Source organism: Gopherus evgoodei, chromosome 9 (genome assembly GCF_007399415.2).
Source record: "Gopherus evgoodei ecotype Sinaloan lineage chromosome 9, rGopEvg1_v1.p, whole genome shotgun sequence".
NCBI lineage: Eukaryota > Metazoa > Chordata > Testudines > Testudinidae > Gopherus > Gopherus evgoodei.
The window spans coordinates 8173394-8200880 of record NC_044330.1 but is presented as its reverse complement, the minus strand read 5'-3'; the positions used below and the strand labels follow the sequence as shown (position 1 = coordinate 8200880).

Below are 27487 nucleotides of genomic sequence, written 5' to 3'. Positions count from 1 at the left end.
TGAAAATTATAATGAGAATTAATTAGCTCATGTTTACACCGCACCTTAAATATGTGAAACACTATGTAAACGCTAAGTACCACTATTAGAGAGACAAGGCGGGGGAGGTAATATCTTTTATTGGACCAACTTCTGTTGTGAGAGCTCTGTGTAAGCTCAAAAGTGTCTCCCTCTCACCAACAGAAATTGTCCAATAAAAGGTATTACCTCACCCACCTGTCTCTCGAATATCCTGGGACCAAGGGCTGCAACACTGCTGCATACAAGTATCACTATTAACAAGTGAACTCAGACAGGTCCTGATAACAATCCCTACAGTCCCCACTAGAAACCTCTTCACAGCTCTACCTGCTGCCATTTCTCAGGACCCTTTGTTCAGTCCTTCAGTCAGTTTCCAGTCAGGTTCCAGTGCTTCTATCCGAATCAATCAGAATTAATGTTTCAAGCACGATTTCATGAGGCACAATCAAGTGTTTTCTTTCCTGAAGTCTCTTTCGAACTGCCATGTTCCTTTCATTCACTACTTCTACTGTTCTCTTAGAAAGAGCAATCAGATTTGCTTGATATGATTTATTCTGCACAGCCACTTATTGGTCATGGTCTTCTTACTCTATAAACAGTGTTCTCAGAGTACCTGTCCCATTATTCTAGCAGGGATAGAAGTTAGACCAGGGGTAGGCAACCTATGGCATGCGTGCCGAAGGCGGCACGCAAGCTGATTTTCAGTGGCACTCACACTGCCCGGGTCCTGGCCACCGGTCTGGGGGGCTCTGCATTTTAATTTAATTTTAAATGAAGCTTCTTAAACATTTTTAAAACCTTATTTACTTTACATACAACAACAGTTTAGTTATATATTATAGACTTATAGAAAGAGATCTTCTAAAAACATTAAAATGTATTACTGGTGCGCGAAACCTTAAATTAGAGTAAACAAATGAAGACTTGGCACAGCACTTCTGAAAGGTTGCCGACCCCTGAGTTAGACATACAGGACAATAATTGCCAGGATCATTCTCTTGCATTTTTTAAAGACTGGTATTTTTTCTCTAGTCCTCTCATATCTTTCCAGTTCTCCAAGACTTTATAGAAACAGTCCAGTGATCAAATGGATTTATCAGTTTATTCCCCTCATAGCCTGGGGTCAGGGCCATCCAGACTGGCTAATATATAGGGTCAGATTTTCCAAGTATTCCCTCACCTGGTTTTATCAACGGATCTTTACTATTCCCTATGCAGCAAATCCAGCCTGAATGGTTGGGCTGTGGAGATGTGTTGGAAAGGTGTGAAGGAGAATTTCCTTAGGCTGCAGAGCAGCTGTGGAGTCATTCTGCAAAGACCTTTCAGTTCAGTTGCTGCAGTAGCCTATGCAAGGCATTTACACAGCCTCATCCCCACAGGAAGGAAGGAGATGAGAGGATCCACACAGCAGCAGATCCACTGGTCCCACCTCTGGCTCATCCACATCTCCCTCCCCACTCCTCTGCTGTGCAGAGAAGTTCACTCGCCTACTGCAGGTCCTCTGCCCCTACACCTGTTCATACTGTGCAGTCATACTGGTCTCATGGCCCAGGGGCTCTCGGAGGAGGGAGATGGATTTGGCCCTGAGTGTCCCAAACCTCTTTGCTTTATTAACTTAAGACAATTTTTTTTGAGCAGCTCAGAACCTTAAACATCTGAGTCAGAACTGGCTCATTTTCTAATGTCTCTATCCTTCACTTCCCCCCCCCCGTTTCTTTAAAAGCCATTCTTGTTAACAGCCTCAATCTGCCTTGTCTTTTCCTTACAGCATGGACTGACCCTGCATGTTGTTCAGTTACCTCCTCCCTTCTTTGTTTCTAATACAGATCAGTCAGTGATGTCTGTCTGTCTTCCTTCCATTCTAATCTCTAAAGTATCTCCGCTTTGAAAGCCTTTGACCAAAGCATTTTCAGAAGTAACTAAAGAATCTTGCCCTTCCAGGATATCATGTCCCTCTCTGCCACCCCAAGCAAAAGCTCAAGAAGAGGGATGAGTCTTACACCCTGCCCAGATGGTCAGTAGACTTCAGTGGGGAAGCAAATTGCAGTCTGTCTCCTCCAAAGAAAATGGCATGACCTGGCCCCTCCTCACAACATTCAAATCCAAGGATTGTTAGCAAGTTCCTCAGCTGACCTCAAATGCAGCAGCAGCAGCACAGGGAAGAGGTAGCCAGCCTGCCTGTTAAGTAGCTGATCAACCAAGGGGATTAACACAGTGTCTGTGCCATCAGGCCCCACTGATAACGAGGAAAGGAATCTGAGGGATCTGGGTGACCTAATGTTTCCTCCCTCTCACCTCACCCCTAATGGGAAGATTTGAGACAAGTCAGTGATTCACCCTGAGGACTCAGAGCCATCCTGGCCACTGCTTGTTCCTGGCTTTCTTTCCCTAGGTGGATCTTATGCTGTCTGCCCCCAAGTTGGGCTTTTTCCCCCGACCTTGATCCTGATGATGTTGGGGCCACTCATGCTGCTGCTCTGGTCGATGAGGAAGAGGATTTCCCGGGTGACTGTCTGGAGGTCAGTAGGCACACTGCCCACCTCAGGACAGAAGTTCAGCATCAGGACCGGGTTGTGGAAAATGTCTTTGTGGAATCGCTTTTGAACAAAGGCCACCTGTGAGCATGAGAGAGAGACAAGAGTGGGGTGGGATCCTCAAGCCTCACATCCCCCTTTCACAGGCACTTGCCCTGGAGCCTCACACATCCTTGCCCAGGACAGCTGTTTCCCCCGAGTCTCAGCCTTCTCCCAGACCTTCTCCCATCCTAGTCTTCTAACTGGCCCTGACACCTCCCCCTCCAGGACCACCCTGTTAAAGACCCTCCAGGGCTGGTCACCTGTCTCTCCCCATCACTGTCCTTCTTGGCAATTCGCACGTAATCCCGACGACTCCTGATGTGCGCCTCATACTCCTGGTACGTCATGGCACCCGACTCAATGACCAGGTGAGGGCGATGGGGCTCTGGGCAAAAGGACAAACATCAGAGAAGTTAGTGCCTCCCACCCTATGGCCCTAGGGCACTTCCTGGTGCTCCACAGAATTTAGAGTCATGAGGACCAGGCAGTTGGGAAGGGAGGGCTTGGGAGGGGAGCTGGGTCTATGAAAGGCCCTCTCCCTTATGAAGTGGGCTGCAGAATAAAATGGGCCCCTGACACAGGCAGCTCTTCTAGGACAGTAAATCAGTCCAGATTGAAAATGCCTTTGAAATACTAAATATGTCTCCACGTAAGAGAATTGGGGTTTACTCCACTGGCAGCACCTCCTGCTAGGAGAGGCAGAGAATTAAGCAACGGAGAGCTTCCCCGTGCTTAGGATGCCTGCTCCCTTCTCCACAGCACCATCAGCTGGAAGAGTCTTGAGCTGTAATAACCAGGAGCTTCCCACAGTCAGCGCTCCTGTTAGGAGAAGCCTTGAGCTCCCAGAGCCAATGTCTCTTGAATTTACCCTAGCTGTGGACTCCAGGTTAAAGGCATGCTCCCAGTGTAACGTTGGTTCACTTGTTCCTCTTACCACAGGGGTACAAGATAATCTCCAGACTCCTGTCACACTGGTGACCCTCTGCCAAGGTAACACAAATAGTGGAGGCAGAGTTGGCATAGGGGTTTGCATCAGCCCGAAGGGCATGCGATGGGCTCTCCAAGCCTGCAGGGCAGAGGAAGAATAAGAAGCAGAAGTTACAATGACTAAGGGGCTAGGGGAGGTAGGGGTAAGGCCCAGGATTTGTAGTTTTTAAAGGTACTCGGGCATTGCTGAACTTAGTGTTGTAACACCTAACCAATTTAGGAGCCTACATCTCATTTTCAAAAGGCATTTAGGAGACAAAATCCCATTGATTGTTGATGGGACTTAGGCACCTAAATCAGGTAGATGTTGCAACACTGATACACAGAAACGTCTAAATACCTTTAAAAATCTGGGCCTAAATCATCTAGTCTCAGCTCTGGATCATCATTGTGGCTTTTCTATCCAGACATCATCCCAGGGCACTTAGCGTATGTCAACCCTTGTCAAAAACATACAGCTAAGGGTAGCATAAAATCCCTCCTTTACCTGTAAGGGGTTATGAAGCTCAAATAACCTGGTTGGTACCTGACCAAAAGGACCAATAAGAAAAGAAGATACTTTCAAATTGGGAGGAGGGGGCGTTGTTTGTGCTCTCTTTGTTATGTTCTCTTGGGACAGAGAGAGGGACCAGGCAGGAAAAAAACATCTCCTAAAACCCTACCTGAAATAAGCATCTAAGATTACAAACATTGTAAGTAAAGCAAGGAAATGTGTTAGATTATCTTTTGTTTTAGCTTGTGAATTTTCCCTATGCTAAGAGGGAGGTTTATTCCTGTTTTTGGAACTTTGAAGTTGAGCCTAGAGGGGAATCCTCTGTGTTTTAAATCTTTTTATTACCCTGTAAAATTATCTTTCATCCTGATTTTACAGAGGTGCTTCTTTTACCTTTTTCTTTATAATAAAGTTCTTTTTTAAAGAACCTGATTGATTTTAGTGTCCTAAAGGTAAAGGTTCTGGTCTGTACTTGTATTAAAGGCAATTGGTTAGTATGTAATTCTCAAGCCTCCCCAGGAAAGTGGGTGAAAGAGTTTGGGGGAATATTTTGGGGAAACAGAGACTCCAAGCAGCCCTTTTCCCTGGATGTTTGTCTAAATCACTTGGTGATGGCAGCAATACCGTCCAAGGACAAAGAAAGGATTTGTGCCTTGGGGAAGTTTTAACCTAAGCTGGTAGAAATAAGCTTGGGGGTCTTTCATGTGGGTCCCCACAGCTGTACCCCACAGTTCAAAGTGGGGAGGGAACCTTGACAACCCTGCAGCGGCGAGTCTCAGAACCTGGGTATACAGACTCGGGCTTGAGCTACGGTGCTAAAAATAGCAGCGTAGCATAGCTGTTGCTACTTGGGCTGGAGCTCAGGCTCTAAGACATCTCTCCCTCACCAGGTTTCAGAGCCCAAGTTCCAGCCAAGTGGGAACATCTACACTGCTGTTTTTAGCACCATACTAGTGATCCTGAGTCTGCAGACCGCAGCTGAGAATCGCTGCTGCAGATTTGTTTTGCAGGGCAGACATAATCTAAGTCCCTGCTGCATCAGCTGGGTGCCTTTTTTAAATACTTGTGGCCTGTTATGCCAATTATCTCTCCCCTAGACCCTGCTGTTCCTTCCCCACAGAAGATGTACAGAGATATTTGGAGTGACTGCAAATAGATAATAATTAAATTCAAAAAGCTATACTAAAAGAACACTAAGGTTGCGAAGTCAAGCACTGAAAAGTTAGGAAGTGTCACAACTCAGGTTGCCTTTGCAATCTGAATTCAGCCCCCTTGTGCACTTGGATTGTGATACAATTTTTAATTGCATGATCACATAGTATTTTTTCCACAGGATCCCTGCCTCATTCAGTAAATGAGAAATTATTCAATATTTTTTATCCCACCATTCAGTGCATTGCCCCAGACCTTATTTATGCCATTCCATGGAAACCCTGCCCTGAATTCAACACTGTTCATTCTCTCCTGAGTGTTTTTATGATGCTCTCACCTTTGTATCTGAGGGCTTTACAGTCTTTCTTTAATTTATCTTCACAACACTCCTGTGGGAATAGGTGCTATTATCATGCTCATTTTACAGATGGGGAATTGAAGCACAGAACGATAAGGCTAAAATTGTCAAGTGTCCACTAATTTGGGGGGCCCAATGTGAGACACCTGGGGACTGATTTTTCCAGAGTACCAGGACTCTGCAGTTGCCATTCTGAGCACTTTGCATATCTGGCCATAGGTATCTCATGCTGGGCATCCAGAAAAGGTGTAATACATAATTAGTAGCCAACCATGAACATTTTGATTTAAGTGACTTTCCCAGAATCACCTAGGAACTCGGGGGCAGAGGTATGGATAGAATCCAGTTCTCCAGGGAGACATTTAGTTGTCATAACCCTTCTTGTCCTGGAATCCCCTGCGTCATCCACTTCTCAACTTCCTACGTCCGCAACAAATGAGGCAGATCTGACAAACTACAGCCAACCCTGATTCCTTCCTGAAGCACTGTCCACTCTGTGGCAGTGAATGAAGCTGTAGTCTGTGATCACGTGATTAAAGACTGTACCACAATGCATATGCAAAAGGGGCCAAATTAAAGTTGCATTTTTGGTCTGGACAAACAATGTATTTTTCCCTAATCTTGCTTTTGGAAACAGCCAAACCATTTCAGTAGAAATGTTTCAAAACAAGTCAGGCTGAGGCAGACATCTGGCATGGAAAATTTCAGCCCAAATACTTAAAGTTTGGCAAAGTTATAAGCAACTGAAAACAGGGTCTTATAATTGAAAGTTTATGCAACCTTAACTACAGGCCATACTACCAGCTCTGCTAAAATAAAACAGATCTATCCCATGAGAGGGAGGAAGGGTCTATCAAATTGAAATAGACAGAATTTTCTCATTTACCTGCCTCCAACACATACACACACACTCAGGCACATTCAAACTTGGGGGTTATATTTGGCTAACATCATTATGCAAGGCCCTGAAAATCTGGTATTGCTTGGCAGACAGGTAACATTATCCTTTCCTCTCAGGAATATCCATCAGCTTCCTTTCACTGTCACACATAGACATAGACTTTAAGGACAAAAGGGACCATTGTGATCATCTAGTCTGACCTCCTGCACATTGCAGACCACAGAACCTCACCCACCCACTCCTGTACGCAGGGGTGTGCGCAGGAATAACAATTTGACCACTTTTGGAGGGGCGCGTTCTATCTCTCCCTGCCCCCCATGACCCTGGAACCGGAGGAGCTGGCTCTGTCCTCGAGTCCGCCACCCCAGGGCCAGAGGAGCTGCCTCTCCCCACTCTAACCCCAGAGTTGTTCTGTGCCCCTGCTGATTATTGGGGCCACATGTGTCCCTGCTTGTCTCCTCTTGTGCACGCCTCTGTCTATACTAGACCCATAACCTCTGGCTGAGTTACTGAAGTCTTCAAATCATGATCTAAAGACTTCAAGTTACAGAGAATCCACCATTTACTCTAGTTCAAATCAGCAAGTGACCCGTGCCCTACACTACAAAGGAAGGCAAAAAAAACAAACAAACAAGGTCTCTATCAGTCTGACCTGGGGAAAAATTCTTTTGCAGCCACAAATCTGTCAATCAGTTAGAACTTGAGCATGTGAGCAAGATCTACCAGCCAGATACCAGGGAAAGAATTCTCTGTAGTAGCTCAGAGCCCTCCCCATCTAGGGTCCATCTCTGGCCACTGGGATTATTTGCTACTAGCAGTCGCGGATGGGCCATATGCCATGGTAGGCAATCTCATTACACCATCCCCTTCCTAAACTAGGGTGACCAGACGTCCGATAAAATTGGGACCATCACGATATTTAGGTGTTTGTCCCACGTCCTTTTTGGTCGGGACGCAATTTGTCCTGATATTTCGCTCCGCCGGCATTCAATTATTTTATTTTTTCCTCTCCGCCAGCAGACCCCCATGCGTTCCTATATTTTCTTCCTCTCATCTGGTCACCCCACCATAAACCCATCAAACTCAGTCTTGAAACCAGTTAGGTTTGTTGCCTCCACTGCTCCCCATGGAAGGCTGTTCCAGAACTTCATTCACATGCAAGTATTCACACACGAATGTGCACACACCCATGCTTCCACACACAGAAGTATTTATACCAACACATACACACACACTCAGGCACATTCAAACACAGGTGCATATGCACACATAGAGCCATGCATGCACATGTGCTCACACACAGAGACAAGCACTCATGCATGCACACAGATGTGCACTCACACACATACCTGCTTACACAAGTGCATGCAAACACACACAGCCATGAGCACAAGCACTTACACTTGCACAGGGGCTAGGGTTTGAACACATTTGCTAAGAGGGAAGGTTAAGGTTTGGAGGCCTCGCAGAAGGAGGAAGTGTGTTTTGAGGAGAGACTGAAGGAGGAGAGGGTGGAAGTGGAAGGAAAGGGGCTCTGCCCGTAAGGAACAGTATAGAAGAAAGCCACAGGCTATCTGCTGAGAACCCTCTGCCCATCCCACTTGGCCAGAGTCTTCCCTGAGCATCCCTCCCTGCTCACCCTTATGCCACCCCACACACAGCCACTCACCTGAGCATGGCCTCCACTGAGGCTAGTCACCACCCAGTGTAATATTCACACCAGTGCTCAGTGCCAACATCCCCGCCCCTAGACTCAGTAGCTCAGGGGAGGCAGAGAAGAGCCTCTTCAAGGTCTAAAAAGTACAGTAGGGATGCTCACAGTGCAGCTGGGACTCCTTGACATTTCTCTTCCTGGCGTACCTCCCCCTCCTACCAGAGGGGGCCTATAAACCACTCAGCACCAACAGACATTTTCTGCAGATTGATGCACGTTGAGGCCGGAGTGCAGCACCTCAGAGGCAGATGGGCCTCGAGCCAATGCTAATGGTATCAGTTCCCCTAACCTCTCAGGCACACACTCCAGTCTCTGTGCAATTCATCCCCATCACGTCCCTTCGCCCCACAGCCATTCCTCACTTTCATTTCTCTGAGTGAAGGAGGATATTGGCTAAGCAAGAAAGAACTAGGCCTTTACTGCTGGGTCCAAGTGGTAGCGGCTAAGACTCCACCTCAGGTGACATGAGTTGACTGGTCTCAGCCAGCTATCCCATAAATCCATGATGTGCAAAGGCATTTGGGGGCAGGAGTAGGTGGACTGGCTCATCCATTGTCCTACCTCAGATGCCCTTTGATCTTTCCTGCATTCCCTGACTTACCCAAGAGCTCTCATTCTATTATTAATGGCGTACATATATAACAGAGTGGTTGGGTTCTTCAGCTGAGCCCTCCTGGTTCTAAGGTACTAGGACACCACTAGGAGATGTTAATTGATTCCTGCTGGATATAACAGAAGTGGCAGTAGTCCTTTGACTAGAGGTATCTATGGGTGCTTTTGTCTTAAGTGAGTGCCCTGGGGAGGCAGCTTGGGTTGGAGTTTTGTGATAATAAAGTCAGCAAAGAGGTGGATGGGTTTTGCCTCTCTCACGTCTGTGGTGAGTGTATTGGAGCACGGTGAGAATGCCACTGGTTCACAGCTTGGCATTTATAGTCAAATCTGCTCTCTGCCTTGAGGAGCTTAATCAGAGATGACATGTCCCGGGGAGAGATAACATCAGATAAGGACATTGGGGAGAGTCGGACGGACCAGGTTAACATGAGACAAGATCAGGAGGTTCCTTGGCTATGCTGGGATCCTATCAAGTTAGTTCAGCTCCCCAACCCTTTAGTTTTATTGTTCAGAGGCTGGAGCAGGAATGAGGCTCAATGATGGAGGGAGGCAGAAGAAGCAGGTTTGGAGAAGGGGTTGGACGGAGGGACAGGAGGTAGTTTTTCCTTCAGTACCAAAAGGAAATGTCTTCAGGAATGAGGTGCATCATCAGATATCCTTTGTGTCATGGGACATCTCTCATTTTAGTCCCAAAGTTACGTACATGTTCCCTTCTAGCTTTTACTGTTGGAAACTTTCCATCAGAAACAGACTCATGAATCTGAGTATCAGAGGGGTAGCCATGTTAGTCTGGATCTGTAAAAGCAGTGATGCATCCGATGAAGTGGGTATTCACCCACGAGAGCTCATGCTCCAAAACATCTGTTAGTCTATAGGGTGCCACAGGACTCTTTGCTGCTTTCATGAATCTGAGTTAACAGAGAGAGCCATTTACACTAAGGGAATGAATCCCATAACTGCACTGGAATAGTAATTATTTGGTGCGCTTCATTTTGGGCCTTTGTCACATTCTGCAACCCCTGTTTGAGCCTTGGTAGCTGCCAGGTGGGATCAGTAAGCTATGGATCTAAGGAGCTGAGGGTTGGAATAGCAAGCTGTGCTGGGTCAGGACGAAGGGACGTGAAATGAGCTGCATGTTTCTGTTATCCCAGGGCTGGAATAGCAGGGGTGGGACTGCGGATGGGGATTGTGGGGTACTAGATGGGCTGTCAGGGGGAGGCTTGGCCAGCTGTTGCCCACACAGTGTCCAGCTCTATTGACACTTCACTTCCATGAGCATCGATAACCCACCAAAAGAGAGAGAAAAATTAGCCGATGGAGAAACATCACCCTCATACCTGCCAGCAAGCAGGGCCCCTTGACCAGCAGCTCAAAGGAGAATTCATAGGGGAAAGGATTGTAGGCCTGGCCCCTGAAGATGTCTGTGCTCTCGGGAGGCACAATGAATGACTGTTCACTTCGCAGGCCAGTAGCTCCAAAGCAGCTAGTGGGACTGAAAGAAAAGACAAGTCAATCATGAGCTGACTGCAAAGCACCCGCTAGCGGTGGGCTTGGCCTGCTGGGGAACGTTAGCCTCTGCAGTGCTGAGCAGCCTGCAGAGACCCCGTATCCAGAGCAGCCTCTCTCCCTATCGGCAGAGAGAGCTCTCGCCATGCACTCCTGGGCATTCCAGTAGCTGGGAGATTAACAGCCTCCTCTGATGATACCCTGCGATGTGCACCAGACTTTAGTTCACACCTGGATATCTCAGGCAGGCCATAGGGACTTTACTGCCACCTCAGGCCAATGGAGAGCCACAGTTCATCAGGGAGGGAACATGAAGTGTCTTCCTGAACCCCAACATCCTCCCACATTTACCCTGTCAGGTAATTCCTAGTCTGCCCACCCTGTGAGGACATAGCAGGAGAATGTGGGAATCCACAACTGGGGAGATCTGGGCAACCCTCTAGCGTGAGCCTCTGTATTCAGGGAATCTCCTCAGGGCTGAGGTGACCACAGAACCATCCCTTTGCTCCTTATCCCCTCCCTATAGCCCCTCTACTTTCCCTCCCCTTCTATAACCTCCTCAGCCCCCACTATGGCATAGACTCTGAGAAAGCCATGAAAATCACCATAGGGCCAACCTGTCGTCACACAAGCCTCCCGGCTCACTCGCACTTTCTGGGACAGCCACCACGAGGGGCGTGAGGATAGAGGGGAACATGATGTGGAGTGCACCGTCTGGTAGGGTCGACAGCTCCTGGCTGCTGCTGAAGACCACAGTCAGGATTTCTGAGGGCCCAATGGGGCCCGTGCTGAGGATGAAGGTAGAATGCTCTAAATCTTCATCAAGGATTAGGTGACCTGGGCAGGAAAGGAATAGTCAGCAGGCAGTTTCCCCAGGACAGGCATTTAGAGCATCGAGCTGGTGATCACAGTTACAGACCAGCACCAGGACGGGGGATTAGGCCCTCAGCCATGGACAGTCTCAAACTGGAATAGTGAGGCCAGAGGGATTATTATTCATTATACATTAAGTATTATCAGTGTGCTTAGCAATGTACACACATATAAAAAGACACTTATATGTCCTTGCCCCTAGAAGTTTACAGTCTAAAGTGTGGTCTAACTACAAAGGGAAGCTGATGTAAGCCATCTTGCGCTGACCTATTTGTGTACGTGTCTACACTTGAGCTTGTCTCCCACCAATGTAAGTGCCCCATTACAGTGATGCAGCAACTCCACCTCCCTGAGCAGCATTGAGCCATGGTCGATGTACTGAAGTCAATACAATGTGAGTGCAGACACTGCGTTACTTACGTCGATCCTAACAGTCCTCCAGCAGCTGTCCCACAATGCTTGACACTGAGAGTGGTCACAATTGTGAATTCCACTGCCCAGACTGGAAGGCCCCCCTCCCCTATAACGCTCCATGAATTTTTGAAATGTCTTTTCCTGATTGTCCAGCTTGGCAAGCACACCGAGCAGCTCTCTTTGTTGTGTGCAACTTCCCAGCTGATCATGCTGGCTACATGCTCCAGATGCACTCCGGCTTGGAGCAGAAAGGAGGTACTGGATCTCCTTGGCCTGTGAGGTAAAGACTCTGTACAAGCACAGCTCTGGACCAGGCATAGAAACATGGGCATCTATAAGCAGATTGCCTGGGGGATGCAGAAGGGGTACAATAGGGACCAGCAGCAGTGTCGTGTGAAAGCAAAGAAATTGCGGCAGGCAAATCAAAGGACAGGGAGGCCAACAGTTGATCTGGTGCTGAGCCACAGACCTGCCACTTTTACAAAGAACTGCAGATCATACTTGGCGGAAATCCCAATACTGTCCTGCACACCACCATGGATACCTCCGAGGAGCCCGAGCCACAGGCCTCTGTCGTGAAAAGCGAGTTAGGCAAGAGGAGCAGTGGGGTTATGTACACAGGGATGTGCCTTTAATCCTCCTGAGAGAGCTCGATAAAACTTTCATGGAGGTACTCTGCAATCCTCTCCTGAAGGTTTCTAGGGATGGCAGCCTTATTTCTTCCTCCATAGTAGGACATTTTCCCACACCAGTCAGCATTAACTTCAGCAGGCACTGTAGGCACCGACTCCGTGGGTGCTCCAGGACTGGAGCACCCACGGGGAAAAATTAGTGGGTGCTCTGCACCTACTGGCAGCCAAGCTCCCCTCACCCCCCATCCCACCTCCTCCTCCCCCTCCCCTCAGCGTGCCATGTCCCTGCTCCTCCGCCTATCTCCCAGCATTTCCTGCCCAGTTGCTGCCAAACAGCTGTTTGGCAGTGTTAGCACGCTCCAGGGCGGGGGGAAGAGCGGGAATGTGGCATGCTCAGGGGAGAAAGCGGGGCCGGGAGAGGGATTTGGGGAAGGAGTTGGAATATTAGCAGGGAGGGGGCAGAGTTGGAGTGGGAAGTTTGGGAAAGAGGTTGTAATGGGGGTGGAGAAAGGGTGGGAAGATGTGGGCAGGGCTTCATGGAAGGGGTGGAGCAGGGCGGGGCCAGGGGCAGAAGAGAGGTCGAGCACCCACAGGAAAGAGGGGAAGTTGGTGCCTATGACAGGCACCATTGCAATACACAGGCTAGCAGCATACAGGCTTGGGCAGCTTCAGGACACCAGCAGCAGTTGTGTTCTCTGCCATCGTTACCCTCAGGAACGAGATATCAGTTAAAGCACTACCATCTATGGAAAATGGTGCCAGTATTCAGTGACATTGGCCTATCCCAGTGGTTTTCAACCTGTGGTCCACAGACCCCTCAGGCTCCACAGATAATGTGTAAGAGTCCATGAAAGGTTGTTGTTACCACAGAACAGTGGTTTTCAACTTGTCTTAGATTTCCAAAAGGATCCAACCTCCATTTGAAATTTTTTATGGGTTTGCAAATGAAAAAAGGTTGAAAACCACTGGCCTATACTCAGAGTTTTATGCAACTGAGCAATTCCTCCTCCTTTTCCTCACCCCTGGAGAGCCATACTCACCATGGCTGGTGCCATGAGTGGCACCACGCACAAGCTCTCCAAAGCAGAATTGTCAATAAGTATGACTTGTTTAAAACTTGAATAGAGAAAAAGAAGGGAGCTAAATAATACAGTAATAATAAATGGAGATATAATACCTATCTCATAGAACTGGAAGGGACCCTGAAGGATCATTAAGTCCAGCCCCCTGCCTTCACTAGCAGGACCAAGTATTGATTTTTGCCCCAGCTCTCTAAGTGGCCCCCTCAAGGATTGAGCTCACAACCCTGGGTTTAGCAGTCCAGTGCTCAAACCACTGAGTTAGCCTTCCCTCCCTGTGAATCTTAACTTTCACTTTCTGTTGTGACTATACTGACAATGGTACCTCTGTGTGTTTAACCTGCAGGTTCTCCCTCTACACCTTTGGAATGCCTGAGCCAGATGAGGAGGAGAAAGAAAATGACTTGGGATGCATCAAGATATAATAAGACTTATCTGCAGACTCTTGTAGACCTTCAGAGTCAACAATCACAGGCATGCCTCCCTATGCTATACCTGGAGAACTCCATTACACCTCTCTAAACATACCCCTAACATTCCACCTGGCATCAGGGGGCACGTCCCTCACCCCTCCGCCCCAGGGGACATAATGGACAACCACAGCTTCACATAGACTGATCTGTGAAAGCCACAGTTGCTGAATGTGTAGGTAGGACACAAATGTTCTTTCTCCTTGTTAAGTTGTTCCATTAATTTATTAAGTTTTTAATGTATTTGTTTTTAAATTGCACAGATTTTTCTTTGTATTGGTTTTACTACTGAATAAAATTATATTATTTCAAAAATAGTTCATCTTTATTAGCTCCTGACATATGCTGCAGAGAACCTAGCAGTTCTGAAAGCACCTACTTACTAACTACTTTACCATGTGACATAACTCGTAGGATCAGTGACACACACAGTGTAATAACCATAAACGTACAGCAAGCACTGCAAAATTATTAGGTCATTGACAGTGTTATAGTCATAGATGTACACCAAGCACCACACAATTTCTAACAGGCCCACAAATAGCAGGGTGAGGTACAGCACAATACACCACAATGCGTTACTGTACTGTGATTCACTGTTAAAGTGCTCCTTCAAAGCCTCTCTGAACCGTATAGCTCTGCATTGAGCTCTTCTAATAACCCTTCCATGTGGCTGTTCAAACTCAGGAGACAGCCACTCTGCCTCCACCCCAGCTGCAACGTTTCCCCCTTTGCTTCACAGATATTAGGCAGGACACAGCAGACTGCTTTAATCATTGGGATTTTTGTCACCGAGATCTAATCTTGTGAGTAAACAGCACCAGCATCCCTTCAATCTACCAAGAGCATATTCAACTGTCATTCTGCACATGCTGAGCCAGTAGTTAAATCTTTCCTTGGTGCTGTTGAGATGCCTGGTGTATAGTTTCATGAGCCAGAGGACAAGTGGTAGGCTGGGTCCCCCAGGATCACTATTGGCATTTCAGCATTGCCAATGGCAATCTACTGGTTGGGAAAGAAAGTACCTGCTTGCAACTTTCTGAATAGTCCTATGTTCTTAAAGATGCCAGCGTCATGCACCTTCCCTAACCAGCCAACATTGATGTCAGTGAAGCATCCCTGGTGATCCATCAATGCTTGTATAATCATAGACAAATAGCCATTTGTGTTGATGTACTCTGTGACAAGGTGCTCTGGTGCCTAAATAGTGAGATGTGTGCTGTCTGTAACTCCACACCAGTTTGGGAACCCCATTTCTCCTACAAAGTGCCAAGAGTCACAGTCCTGTGTAGCAGGAAATAACTAATGGCCCTGCACACTTGCATGACAACAGCCCCCACAGTGCATTTCCCAATTCCAAAATGATTTACTACTGACCGGTAGTAATCTGGAGTTGTAAGTGTCCAGAATGCGATTGCCACTTGCCTCTAGACACTCAGTGCAAATCTCATTTTGGTGTCCCTGCGCAGAGGGCTGGGGCGAGGTTGGCACACAGATCCATGAATGTGGCCTTGTGCATCCAAAAATTCTGCAGCTACTGATCCTTGTCCCAACCTGCATTATGATGTGTTCCCACCTGTCAGTGCTCATTTCTCATGCAATAAGTGGCTCTCCATCATCTGCAACTGCTCCATGAACACCACCTACAAGCTTTAATTGGTTCTCACTATGTCCCACAGCAATCTTTGTCCTCCAAGAAATCGTCACATTCCCCCCAGATTCCGTTCTTTTTACAGTTCTGCAAATATCAGAGGATCATGCCTCCTGTGCTTGCAACGCTCATGACAATAGTGCAGAGAGCTATGAGGGTTTCATGGTTATGTCAGATATGACGGACTGTGAGAAGGATTCATGTGATTTTTTAAAAAGGTGCAAAAATTATGGGATACAGATGACATTATGGGATGAAGATAGTTGCACACTGGGAAGTTGACCCCTTAATCCCGGTGACCCCTGTGAGGCTCTTTTTTGCCCCACCATCCATTGCTAACATTTCCCAAAAGACAATGCACTGGATGGTGGCAAGTTGCACACTGGGATATCTACCAATGGTGCAACCACACTGTGCATCGACAAAAGCATGCCTGGTGAGTACGCCAACGCAAGGAGCCTAGTATGCACACGCACAAGTGATATACTAACTGCAACAGCTTTATGCCGAACTGGATGTGGAAGGTGAGGAGCAGCCAAATGAAGGAATTCAATCAGTGGAGTGGAGTGGTCAGGAAAGGAGGAGGGATGTTAGCTTCAGTGTTCACGGTGGAGTAGAAAGGAGAATCTGGGAGGCCAGAGGAGAGGAGAAGGTTGCAGTCATGGCAGGAGATGACAAAGAGCAGGTTTTGATGGAGGAATGGAGAGTCAGGGATGGATTTTTGAGATCTTATAAGCAGGAACTGAAAGGATCTTTTAACATTGAATGGTGGGGAGCGGGAGACAGAAAGAAGGGCACGGAAGATGTTCCCTGAGGAGAAAGATGACGTCATCACTGCAAAAGGAGGGGGATGGTTTTAGGGGAATACATGGAGTTCAGGTTCAAACATACTGAGTTTGAGATAGACTGTGTAGGGGATGTTTGGACAACCAGAGATGTAGAACTAAACTTTCAGAATGAAATACTGGAGATGTGACATGTCCAGGAAGAAGGACTGCAGATGTGAGATGGAGAAGAGTGGGTGATGTTGGTGCTGCAGAATTAGACTTGGGAGTCACTGGCAAAGAGACAGTAGCTGAAACTACTGGGATAGATGAGGTCACCCAAAGAAAAAGCAAAGAGGCAGAAGAGAAGGGGAATGAGAACAGAGCTCGTATCTTGATGTACGTCAATAAACAGAGGGAGAGAAGAGGAAAAGAAGCCACTAGGGGAGACACTGAAGGAGTGCACAGAGATAGGAGAAACAGTAGGACTGAACTGAGAAGCAAATGTCCCGGAGGAAGAAGCAGCAGTGATTGACTGTTACAAGCAGCAGAAGATAGAGGAGGAGAAAAGAGAGGAGAGCCTGAAGATTATTAACGAGCTAAATCAGCAGTTTCAATGGAGGAGACAGGACAGAAGCTGGCTTGCATGGCATACAAGAGAATTAAAGCAGACAATGTCAGGACAGCTGGAACTGGTGGCACATTCAAGTTGCTCGGAGGCAAAGGATAATAGTGAGACAGAATCACAAAGAGGTTTCTATAAGCTCATATTCAAAAGCTGAGGGAAAACAATTAAATGTTAATGGAGATGAGGACTATCCCTTTTTCAAAGACAGGCTTGCCCAGGACTGCAGGTTCAGGAGAATCAGCCCTCACTCACTGACAAACCTGCTGCCACTGGGATGCTGGTACTGGAGGGATCAACCCCAAATTACAGACTGTCCAACTATGGGACAGTGGATTCAGGGAGGAGGAACAGTTTATTTCAGAGAACGCCCATACCCCATCACTCCTCCTACCCGCAGGTAGGACAGCTCTCACCTCAGCACCTGCCCTGACAGGGAGAAGAGTCGGTTTTAATTTGTCCTGGACAAACCTCAAAGGATTCAGTGTTTCAGTTCCCTTGGCAGCATCCGGAAATTCATATGCTGCTTCTCCAAACTTTGTTGGCTGAACTCATGAGTGGGGTTTTGGCCAGACTCCCAGCATCTCTTGGTTCCAGCTATGTTAGCATTGCTTTGTGAATCACCTTTCCAGGGGAGGTTGGGATCCCTTACCCCAGGTGACACATCAAAGGTGCACCCACAGAAAAAAATCAGTGAGTGCTTAGCACCCACCGGCAATAGTGATGCTGCAGCCCCAGTCAGGGGTCAGCAGTTCCTGAGCAGCCCCACCTATACCAATCAGCTGATAGACTAGATCACCAATCAGCTGTTTGGTGGGCTCCCCTGAATGCAGCCTCACCCTGCCTATCAGCTGTTCTGCAGCCTCTGGACTGGATGCAGCAGAGGCTGACCCAGTCCTACATCAGCCCTCAGTAGGGGGTGGGGACCCTTCTCCAGCAGCCTCAGGAAGCTGCTCCAGCCAGGATTAGGGGTGGGCTGCGGGGGCTGGCCCCTGGACCCGCCCAGACTCCACCCCCTCCCTGCCCCTATTGGGCACCGGTGGGTGCTCACATCCCTGGCCCTGCCCCCAGTTCCTCCTTGACTCCCCCCTGCCCCTACTGGTCCCCTTCCCAAATCCCCGCCCCAACCCCACCTCCTCCCCCAAGTGCACTGCATTCCCCCTCCTCCCTCCCAGGTTTGCAGCGCAAATCAGCTGTTTCGCGGCAGAAGCATTGGGAGGGAGGGGGGAGAAGCAGGACCCAGCGGCGCGTTCAGGGAAGGAGGCAGTGGTGGAGCCGGGGTGGAGGCAGGGCCAGCTTTAGGAAGTGCGGGGCCCAATTTGAACAGTTTCGACAGGGCCCTGGCAGGGATGACTATAAAAAAAAATGTAAAAAACACATGGGGCTTGTACTCACCAGGCAGTACTCCAAGTCTTCGGCAGCAGGTCCTTCACTCGTTCCAGGTCTTCGGCGGCACTGAAGGACTCGCCGCTGAAGACCCAGAGCAAGCAAAGGACCCACCGCCAAAGTGCCGCCAAAGACTCGGAGCGCTGCCAGGTGAGTAAAAATTAAAAAGGCGCCTCTATCCAGGGAAGAGATTCTCACTGGGCGCAGAGCCCTCTTAGGTGCGGGGCCTGATTCGGGGGAACTGGTGAAATTGGCCTACAGCTGGTCCTGGGCGGAGGTGAGCTGGGACGGGAGGGCGGGGAGCTGCCAGTGGGTGCTGAGCACCCACCAATTTTTCCGCCTGGAGCACCCACGGAGAAGCCCAGCCTCATCATCAGCAGTGAGATCTTGCTTACCTGGGTCAGATGGCTCCACCTCCTACGTAGATCTCCTGGGCAGGCTCCAGCTCCCAGTCGGCTCCAACTGCAGGCAGCACTAGGTGAGTCCAGGCAGAGGGAGCCTGGCTGGGGGTGGGTAGGGCCCACTGCAGTGGTGGGAGAGGGGAGGCCACCATAGGCACAATTTGGGGGTGATGGGGCATGCAAAATCACTGCCACTACCTTCCCACATTTCTGCCAGTGCTGAGCTGCTCTCCTCCTGTTGGGAAGGGTCTGTTCTCAGAGATGCCATTGGGTGGGGGGACTGTCCTGGCCCCCCAGAACAGTAAAAATCTGGGGCAAATCTGTCTCTCTCATCCCTCCCTTCTACCCATGCATCCTTTATCCAAAATACTCATTTGGCACTGAAGTTAAATAGTTGTTAACAAAATCAGACAAAACAGAGTTTTTCAAAGTGATTTAAAATCTCTTCCCCTCTCCATTGCTCAATTTTCTGTCTCTTGACTCTTGTGACTCCATGCATTTGAAGTGGTTTTTTACCCACAAAAGCTTATGTCCAAATAAATCTGTTAGTCTTTAAGGTGCCACCAGACTCTTCATTGTTTTTGTGGATACAGACTAACAGGGCTACCCCTGATACTTGACTCTTGTGATGTTATCATTTCACTAGTTCTCCTGTTATCATAGCTTTGTCCAGACTAGCATTTGTCCTCCTGTTGTAATTGATCGCCAATTGCTTGTTAAGTGACTCGAAATGCTAATCTAGCTGCAAACATTTGCAGAATATCAGGACATGGGGGTTCAGCATGGACAAACCACAAAACTTTGTGCTACAGAACAAAAATCTGTGGAGAGCCTCAGTTATTAACACAATTAGCATTTACAATCAATCAGTTCAAATTATAACAGGAGCACCAACTCTAGTCTAGACAAAGCCAAAGCATGAGTCCTCCAGGCTAGACAGGACCTGGATTTTTAATATAAAAGGAGATACCATAAATGTATCTTACTCCCCAAAACAAACAAATGTATCAACAAAACAAAAAACATCTAGGACCCCAAATCTTCATGCCTTCTTTACACATCAGAAGAAAATCAAACAAAGGCACAGTCTCAGTTATTGCCCTTTTACAGATCACCTTTTAAAATGAAATGATCTTTTACATTCCAGTTCCCCCAAATCGGGGTAACTGCCAACTTTGTGGGGCTGAAAGACTGTATCTGGGTGTGAATATTTGTTCCTTTCCACTGTTGGATGTACATATAGAACAGTGCTCGGAGCACAGCTGAATAGGTTAGGGTAAAAGCAAGCTGACTGGGGGGAAAAAGCCCTCAAAAAAGCCTTGTCTTGAAAATAGCGACAGGGATGGTTTAATAGTCAAGATTTCTGAGGCCGGTTAAGTGAGATACAGTCCCACTAAAAAAATCAAATAACATCCAAATTTTACACTTCTTATAACTTTTTTTTTTTTAAACACATACTTGGGGGCTCAAACTATGGCTCTGATGCTAGTATCATTCTCTCGGGATCAATCGTGGGTAATTTCCACCAACCACGTCCCTTTTGGGGAAGCAATAATTAAAAACCTATTCAAGGGCTGGGGTAGAATTTATGGTGCAAATTTAGGTTATTTGATCGAGAGGTTCCCAATATATGTCCTCCCCCTGCATTATGAGCTTCTTTTAATTTTCAAAGTACTCTAAAATCCAGATGCATAATAAGATTATCTAGGATATTGGTATGCCGCAATGGTGAACATTTGGAGTAATTTGGTTCAGGCATTCCTCATATACTGTCCGCCCCAATAAGAAGATTTTAATATTCCAGTTGCTCTAAAACTGACAAGCAGAATGAGATTATCTTCCACAACTGAAACTGAGGTAGAAGGGAAGTCCCATTGAGATGAATGGGTCATTTCACACCACCCAGAGCTATTGTGTTAAACTATTCATCTCTTTGGAGCACCCTAATTCATCTGAGCACACCTAACTGAGGTGAATGGGCCATTCCACACATCAACAGTACTCCTGTACTGCAGAGAGCTGTGCAGAGCTCATTCCTTTACACTAGCTCCCTAAAGTAGATACAAAATCTGGGGCTCCCAGTCCCTGCTATTCCTCTTGCTGCCTCCAGCTGGTAGATGTGTTCCTAAAGTGGCAGATCATTCCCCACCCAAAGGTGCCCTCCAATCATGCTCCCTCACTAACACCTCTTCCTCAAGAAACAAAGGAAATTAACTGCCCAAAAAGATGGTTAATGCAGGCCTTGTTTACACTAAAGCGCCTTTGCCAGTATAGCTATGCCAGCTAGACTCACCCCTGCTTAGTACCTTCTTCACCTCAAGAAGTGTGTTTCAGATTCTTGCTGGCACTGCCAGTCTGACATGCCTTCTCTGGCTTGTCAGATTGCGTTTATATCTGCTGGTGAACCACAGCACCCCTCAGACTGCTGCCCAGGCTGGTGAACCACCCGTGGTTCATTAATTTTATACCATTACCAGTGTAATTCCACTGATTCCATTGGGGTTGTTCCTGATTTACAATACAATGCTCAAGCACCCATGGAAAAAAATAGTAGGGATGGTTCAGCACCCACCAACCACAGCCGTTCAGCTGTTTGGCAGAGAGCTGGCATGAGGCCTGGGAGGAGAGGGCAGAGCAGGGACAAGAAGAGGTGGCATGAGGGTGGGGCCCTGAGGGAGAGGGCGGAGCAGAGACACGAAGAGGTGGAGTGGGGAAAGGCCTTGGGGCGGAGCACCTACCGGGAAAAATAAAAGTCAGCACCTATGCTAAATGTAACTTCTCAGCCTTCAGGAAGCTCTTGGATTCCATCTGTACTTATCTGAGTAACCCTTGGCTTTGACATCATTTTAGCCACCCCCTTGTCCTAATATGGCTAGGTGACATGTTACCACCCAGCATACCTACCGTTGGGGCACAGCAATGGCTGGCCCAAACTGGGGCTGCAGTCAACACAGCAGTCCTCTGCTCGGTGTCGATTCTGGATCTGGAAGGTGATGCTTCTGCTTCCTGTCACAGCTTCAAAACCTGCTACCACCTCAGACTCCTCCAGCGGATAGATGAACACACCTATAGGGGGCAGCAGAAAAAGAATTCTGAGGCTGAGACCTCAAAAGCTACCAGATGGAAACCAGCCTGACTCAGAACAGATTCCACCCTTACGCTCAATGTTCCCAGCCTGCACTATGTTATTGTCATAGATTATCAGGGTTGGAAGGGACCTCAGGAGGTCATCTAGTCCAACCCCCTGCCCAAAGCAGGACCAATCCCCAGACAGATTTTTATCCCAGTTCCCTAAATGGCCCTTTCAAGGATTGAACTCTTAGCCCTGGGTTTAGCAGACCAATGCTCAAACCAATGAGCTATCCCTCCCCCCTGGTGCTTCACCACAAATTCTGCTTTAGAGCTGGTGAAAGGTCCTGGAGCACATCCACCTCCATTTATCCTCAGTGCAGCTACAGAACTGGCAATTGCAACATCAGCTTCTCCCATGTTCCACATCCCCAAACATGTCAGATCTCTGCCTTGAAGGCAATCCCTCTATGTTGGAGAGAAGAGTTCAGACTCAGTTTGTTTATTCGGTCCTTGTCCCAACAAGGGGGGCAAATCTGATGGTGGCTTTTGTGATGTGGACTCCTGCCCTCTGGTAACTGGACTGAGACTCACTAACTCACTTCACCTCCTAAAGCACTGAACAGCCATCACATGGAAACGACTTTTGCTCACTATTCCCAACATGGACAGAATGGAGCAATTGACCTAGTGATGCAAGGTTTTGTATCCCAGTTCCAGTCCCCTTGAGCTAGCCAGCCCTCCAACAAGGGATTTTTAATCTCCAGGATGCAGTAAGGCAACTAGGAAACTGCTCTAGATCCATTTTAGTATCTACTTAATGCACAAGAGGGTGCCTAGCCATTTAAATGCACAACAGCCTGGCTATTTGTCATCTTGTTGAAAGGTGATTGGATCAGTGCCTCCTGGATGCAAACCAACTCAGATTCACCTATGATATGATCAGGGAGAAGGAAAGCCCAGTGCTTCCACCTCTTCTTACTCATGGGCTGTGCTGGGTTTGGGAAGGATCCTTCTGCCAATCTAGCATTCATGTACTGTCAAGCATGTGTATTCCGCTGCCTCCTACGGGAACATGCTGGGTTTGCTTCTGCGTATATCAGTTCCCTATACTGACTATCCTATACTGGGTCTCCTCTTTTATCTCACTAAGTAGAGGCAAGAGTTCAAGAGACCAAGGATGAACAGGTAGAGGAGGGTGAGTGCAGCACTGCTCCACATGAAGATAGGTCAGACCTGCTCCTATATCCCAGCAATCTGCTAGTTAAGTAGGTATAACTTATTCTTTAGCTCTAGATAGATGCATCTTACCTTCTACAGGATCCTCCTCTGAGTTGATGTAAGTGAGGTGAGCAGTGACTCCCAGGGAGTACCCATTGGCACAGGCCTTTACGCATGAGCTCTTCAAAGGGAGAGCTGTCCAGGTAGCTAGAGAATACAAGCCTGGCATGGTCTCTAGGCACAGCTACCAGGTCCTGCCAGCTGGGGCTATAAAGAGAAGGTGAAACAACACAAGGAAACATTGAAGTTTGAAGGCAAGGAGAGGTCAGACTGAATGCTGTCTTTAACTACCAGGAGAGCTTCAGAAGTCTGTAATGAAGTGGGGTTAATAAGTCAACTGCAAGATTAGAATGAATCTTGTGATGAATAAAGCTGGTGATTTTACAGTATTCTTCCTTCCTTCAATCTCTCCCCCCAATCCCTCGCTCCTTGGATTTCCATGATGCTTTGCTCTCCTGGATCTTCTCATCTTTCCTCTCAAACTCTCTCCTCTGCCCCCTTTCTCCATCACCGTGACAATTCCTCTATCTTCCCAATCAATCCAGTGTACAGCCTCAGGGTACCATTCAACTCCTTTCTCCCCTTCTCTCCTCACATCTCAGTTCTAATCAGGTCTTGTTACTTTGTACTCTGCCACTTCTCTACTGTCCTTTCATCTTCATCTAAAACTCTCACCTGGGCCTTGGTCCTCTCTCACCTCAGCTATTCAATCTTCCGCTCTCCAGCATCCCTGAATCTCATCTTGCTCCCCTCCAATTTATCTAAAGTGCAATACCAAATTCTCCTATCACACTTCTCTGACCATTTCTGAGCCCCCTCCCTGACTTCCCCTAGCCTGTTGTATTACATCCTTCTCATCCATCATCCTCACCTCTAGGATCATGTATATGTCTCTGCCTTCATTTCTCCTGTTCTCTCCTTTGCTCCTGCTACGGCACTATTCTATTTTCCCTCTCTGTATCATTCCTCCATGCCCACCTTCATGCCTTCTCCATGCCATTATGCTCTTATACTTGGAACAAGCTCGCCCTGCTGATGCACCAAACCATCTCCTTCTCTACTTTCAAATCTCTCTTCACAACATTTTTTCGGGCAAGCCTTCCAGTAATGAGCATTGCACAATTCCTCCAGCACCTCAAGTTCACGCCAGCACTCACTAGAGTGAGCTCTCTGAACTCTGCATTGTCTGCATCTAGACTTTATTGCAAGACTGAGTCTTCTTATGTTTTGTACGGGGCTAAGCATACTGCTGGTTCTCAAAAAACAGCCCTTGGGTAGGGACCTGAGGAAAGTAGCATCATGCTGCCAGGCTGAGCAGCCACTCAGGGAGTGCTCACTGGCCACAACGGCAGCAGAATTAAATAAGCCCACAGGCTAAGCAGGGCGAGGACTTCCTCAGCCCCTGTGTTTAATGGAAATTAAGAGAAAAATCCCAGTTTCTGTGGCCCTTCGGAATGGATTTGACGGAGGAAAAAAGCAACACAAGGACTGATTCTAAGCATGGTTGGGATCAAATAGCCATGCACTTGCTCTCTGTTTATTTTTCCATATCAGCAGCAGCTGAGCACTCAGCCTAAACTTTCCAATGAAACCAGTGCTAGTTGGTAAGATCTCCATAGCCATAGGGGGCCTATATAGACACTGAAGGCAAAAGATTCATCCCAGACTATGCTCCATGCTCTCTTCTGCTGTCTTTAGGGACCAGACATCAGGAGACACCAAACTATGCTTCAGCCTTAAAGTACATGCCTTATCTGCTGTTCCCATCCCTGTCAGCTATCCACAAAGGTTACCAGGGTAATTGATAAACAAGTGAAGGGAAAAAACACACAGAGTAGCAGGGACAAAACAGAGACTGGAGTCTCTGTTTGTTGGGGGATTAATAATTAACAACCAAGTCAACACTAAATCTGAGACAACATAGCATGGAAGGAATTGTGGGAGGATGCATCCCTCGCACAGCTGGGATCTCAGCAATGCCCTCAGGCAGATCATGCAGAGTCCACTTCTGGCCACAGCAGCTCCCAGGTACTGCCTACCGTCTAGCTGTGGTCACTTACCTTGAGAAAAGTCCATGAATTATATAAAAAGGTCAGGACACCAGCCCATCCCTGAGGCCATCAAACTTTCCCACTCCATTCCTACTTCCAGTTCCTGATATCGACTCAAAAATAGGAGTACTTGTGGCACTTTAGAGACTAATAAATTTATTTCAGCATGAGCTTTCGTAGGCTACAGCTTACTTCTTTGGATGCATAGAATGGAACACACAGACAGGAGATATTTATACATACAGAGAACATGAAAAGGTGGAAGCATGCATACCAACTGTAAGAGTCCAATCAATTGAGATGAGCTATCATTAGCAGGAGAAAAAAGAAAACAAAACCTTGAAGTGATAATCGAGATGACCCATAGAAGGTGTGAGGAGAACTTAACATAGGGAAATAGATTAAATTAGTGTAGTTCTCTGTATGTATAAATATCTTCTGTCTGTGTGTTCTGAAAAAAGTGGGCTGTAGCCCACAAAAGCTTATTCTGAAATAAATTTGTTAGTCTCTAAGGTGCCACAAGTGCTCCTGTTCTTTTTGCGGATACAGACTAACACGGCTGCTACTCTGAAACCTGTCATATCGACTCAGAGACTTTTCCAAAACTATTGCTCTGGCCGAAGGATTTTCCTGTATGAGATGTGAAATGTAATGTTATTTCCACAATGTGCCTCAAGACTCACATGGAGGGACTGCCTGAACCAACAGGCCTCACTGCTTACGTGAAGGGACTGTTTGGCTCATCTTCCACCAATATCCCTCACCCCTTCACAGGAAGAGATTGCATAGTCCTGGAATAAGAAAAGGGTTCTGGCTCAGTGTCCAGCCAGAGCTGAGTTTCTTCGCAGTTGTACCTGAAGGGATCCCCAAACTGATCAAATCAATGTATTTCCATAAAACATTTGGATATGCCGTAATGCATCTTCCTGCAAAGAGATTCCTTGGATCCTTCTTCTCCAGACACATGCAGTATTTAGTCTGTGCCCATCCAGCTTGCTACATATCTCACCTCAACTCCCACTCTTGATTCACCCAGATGCATAATGGATAGAGACATCCCAGCATCACTAACGTGTGCTATAGATTTAGCTGCTCTGATTGCACTAGGCTAAGAGAAAAGGGCAAGGCCAGATGGAAACAAAGCATCTGGTTTCATCTCACTCCAGTGGCCTTCATCTCAGGAATTGCAGTTTTATGAGACAGACTGTAATTTAAGATTCCATGTACCCACAATTTATAGGTCAAGGATGCATCTGTTTGGAACACCTTACGCCACTTGGAAAATGGAGACCCTGAAGTGGAGGAGTGATAAACCCAAAACAAGTCTGAGGAGACAGAGCTGTGATCAAGTCAATCACTGTTAAGAGATCAGTGGCTACAAAGGATGGGGACAATGTCCTGGAGCTTTACAGATGAGCATTAGAAAGTACGTACAACCCAGGAAAACATAAATTATCTGAGATTGCCATTACCATCCATCCACCTACACATCCCATAAAATGTAATTACCAGACAACTTAGATGAGTGCACAGATCCTAGGAGACTGGGGAGTGTGAATCTTGGTAGTAATCCAGCCCTGGCTGTGGACCCTGCTGCATTTAGGAGCTGAGAGTGTGATTCCTAACACTAGGGTCCCGGGGTGAAATCCTGGCTCTGTTCAAGTCAATATCAAAAGTCCTATTGACTTGAACAGAGCCAGGATTTCACCCTGATGTACAGGTAGGGTGACCAGATGTCCCAATTTTTATAGGGACAGTCCCAATTTTGGGGTCTTTTTCTTGTATAGGCTCCTATTACCCCCCACCCCTGTTCCTATTTTTCACACTTGCTGTCTGGTCACCCTACGTACAGGTCCTCCTAGGCTCAGGAGCTGGGAGTTTGAGTCCTGGCACTATTGTGGTACTGTAGTTCTGGGTGTCATTAAAATTGCTCTGAAGATGATCACAGCAGGTTAGCATTAGAGCTCTGGTGGAGTTCCAGAGCACAGTCGTCCTAACAGGGAACTGCCAGAGGGACACTCCCACTGCTCAAAGTGCCAGCTGGCATTGGGAAGCCAAGTTGATGTACACCTGTTCTGACTATGCCCTCACTAGGCCCCCTTGAGCATTAGCAAAGGGAAAAGAAGGCACCAAGCAAACCCTAGGAATCTGTGGGGAGCTCAGACACATTTCACCTCAGAGCCGCTCCACTTGCTCCCAAGACAGTGTGGTTAATGCGCAACCAGTGAGCCCACTATTTGCCAGGCCCCTGGTTGGCCAGAGTTCCATTTAGCTGTTTACCAGGGACTTACCACAGAGGCTGTACTGGTTGCAGTCTTTACGTTTATTCTACCAAAGTAAACAAGTCCCATCTGGCCCTCTCATGTTTTATGTAGGTTGCAGGGAGCCAGTTGGTAATGAATAAAAACAGATCCACAGGTCCTCACCCTGTGCCCCTCCTCCTCCTATTCCCCCATTGGGAAGCAAATGGT

The 27487-nt window shown here is 47.5% G+C and overlaps 1 protein-coding gene across 4 annotated transcripts in view; it reads right to left on the bottom strand.

Annotated features, from left to right (window-relative positions):
* VWA5B2 (von Willebrand factor A domain containing 5B2) overlaps positions 1–27487 on the bottom strand; it is a 57085-nt gene that overhangs the window by 15289 nt on the left and 14309 nt on the right. For 3 of the 4 annotated variants that reach the window (XM_030575862.1, XM_030575861.1, XM_030575864.1), the window contains exons 2-8: positions 22996–23172; positions 21520–21681; positions 10926–11157; positions 10152–10306; positions 3532–3663; positions 2858–2982; positions 2460–2636 (exon numbers count right to left, since the gene is read on the bottom strand). In XM_030575862.1, the coding sequence (XP_030431722.1) occupies positions 2460–2636; positions 2858–2982; positions 3532–3663; positions 10152–10306; positions 10926–11157; positions 21520–21681; positions 22996–23134 (1122 nt within the window). In that variant the 5' untranslated portion in view covers positions 23135–23172. The remainder of the gene's footprint in view (positions 1–2459; positions 2637–2857; positions 2983–3531; positions 3664–10151; positions 10307–10925; positions 11158–21519; positions 21682–22995; positions 23173–27487) is intronic. The other variant, XM_030575863.1, reaches the window with a different exon arrangement.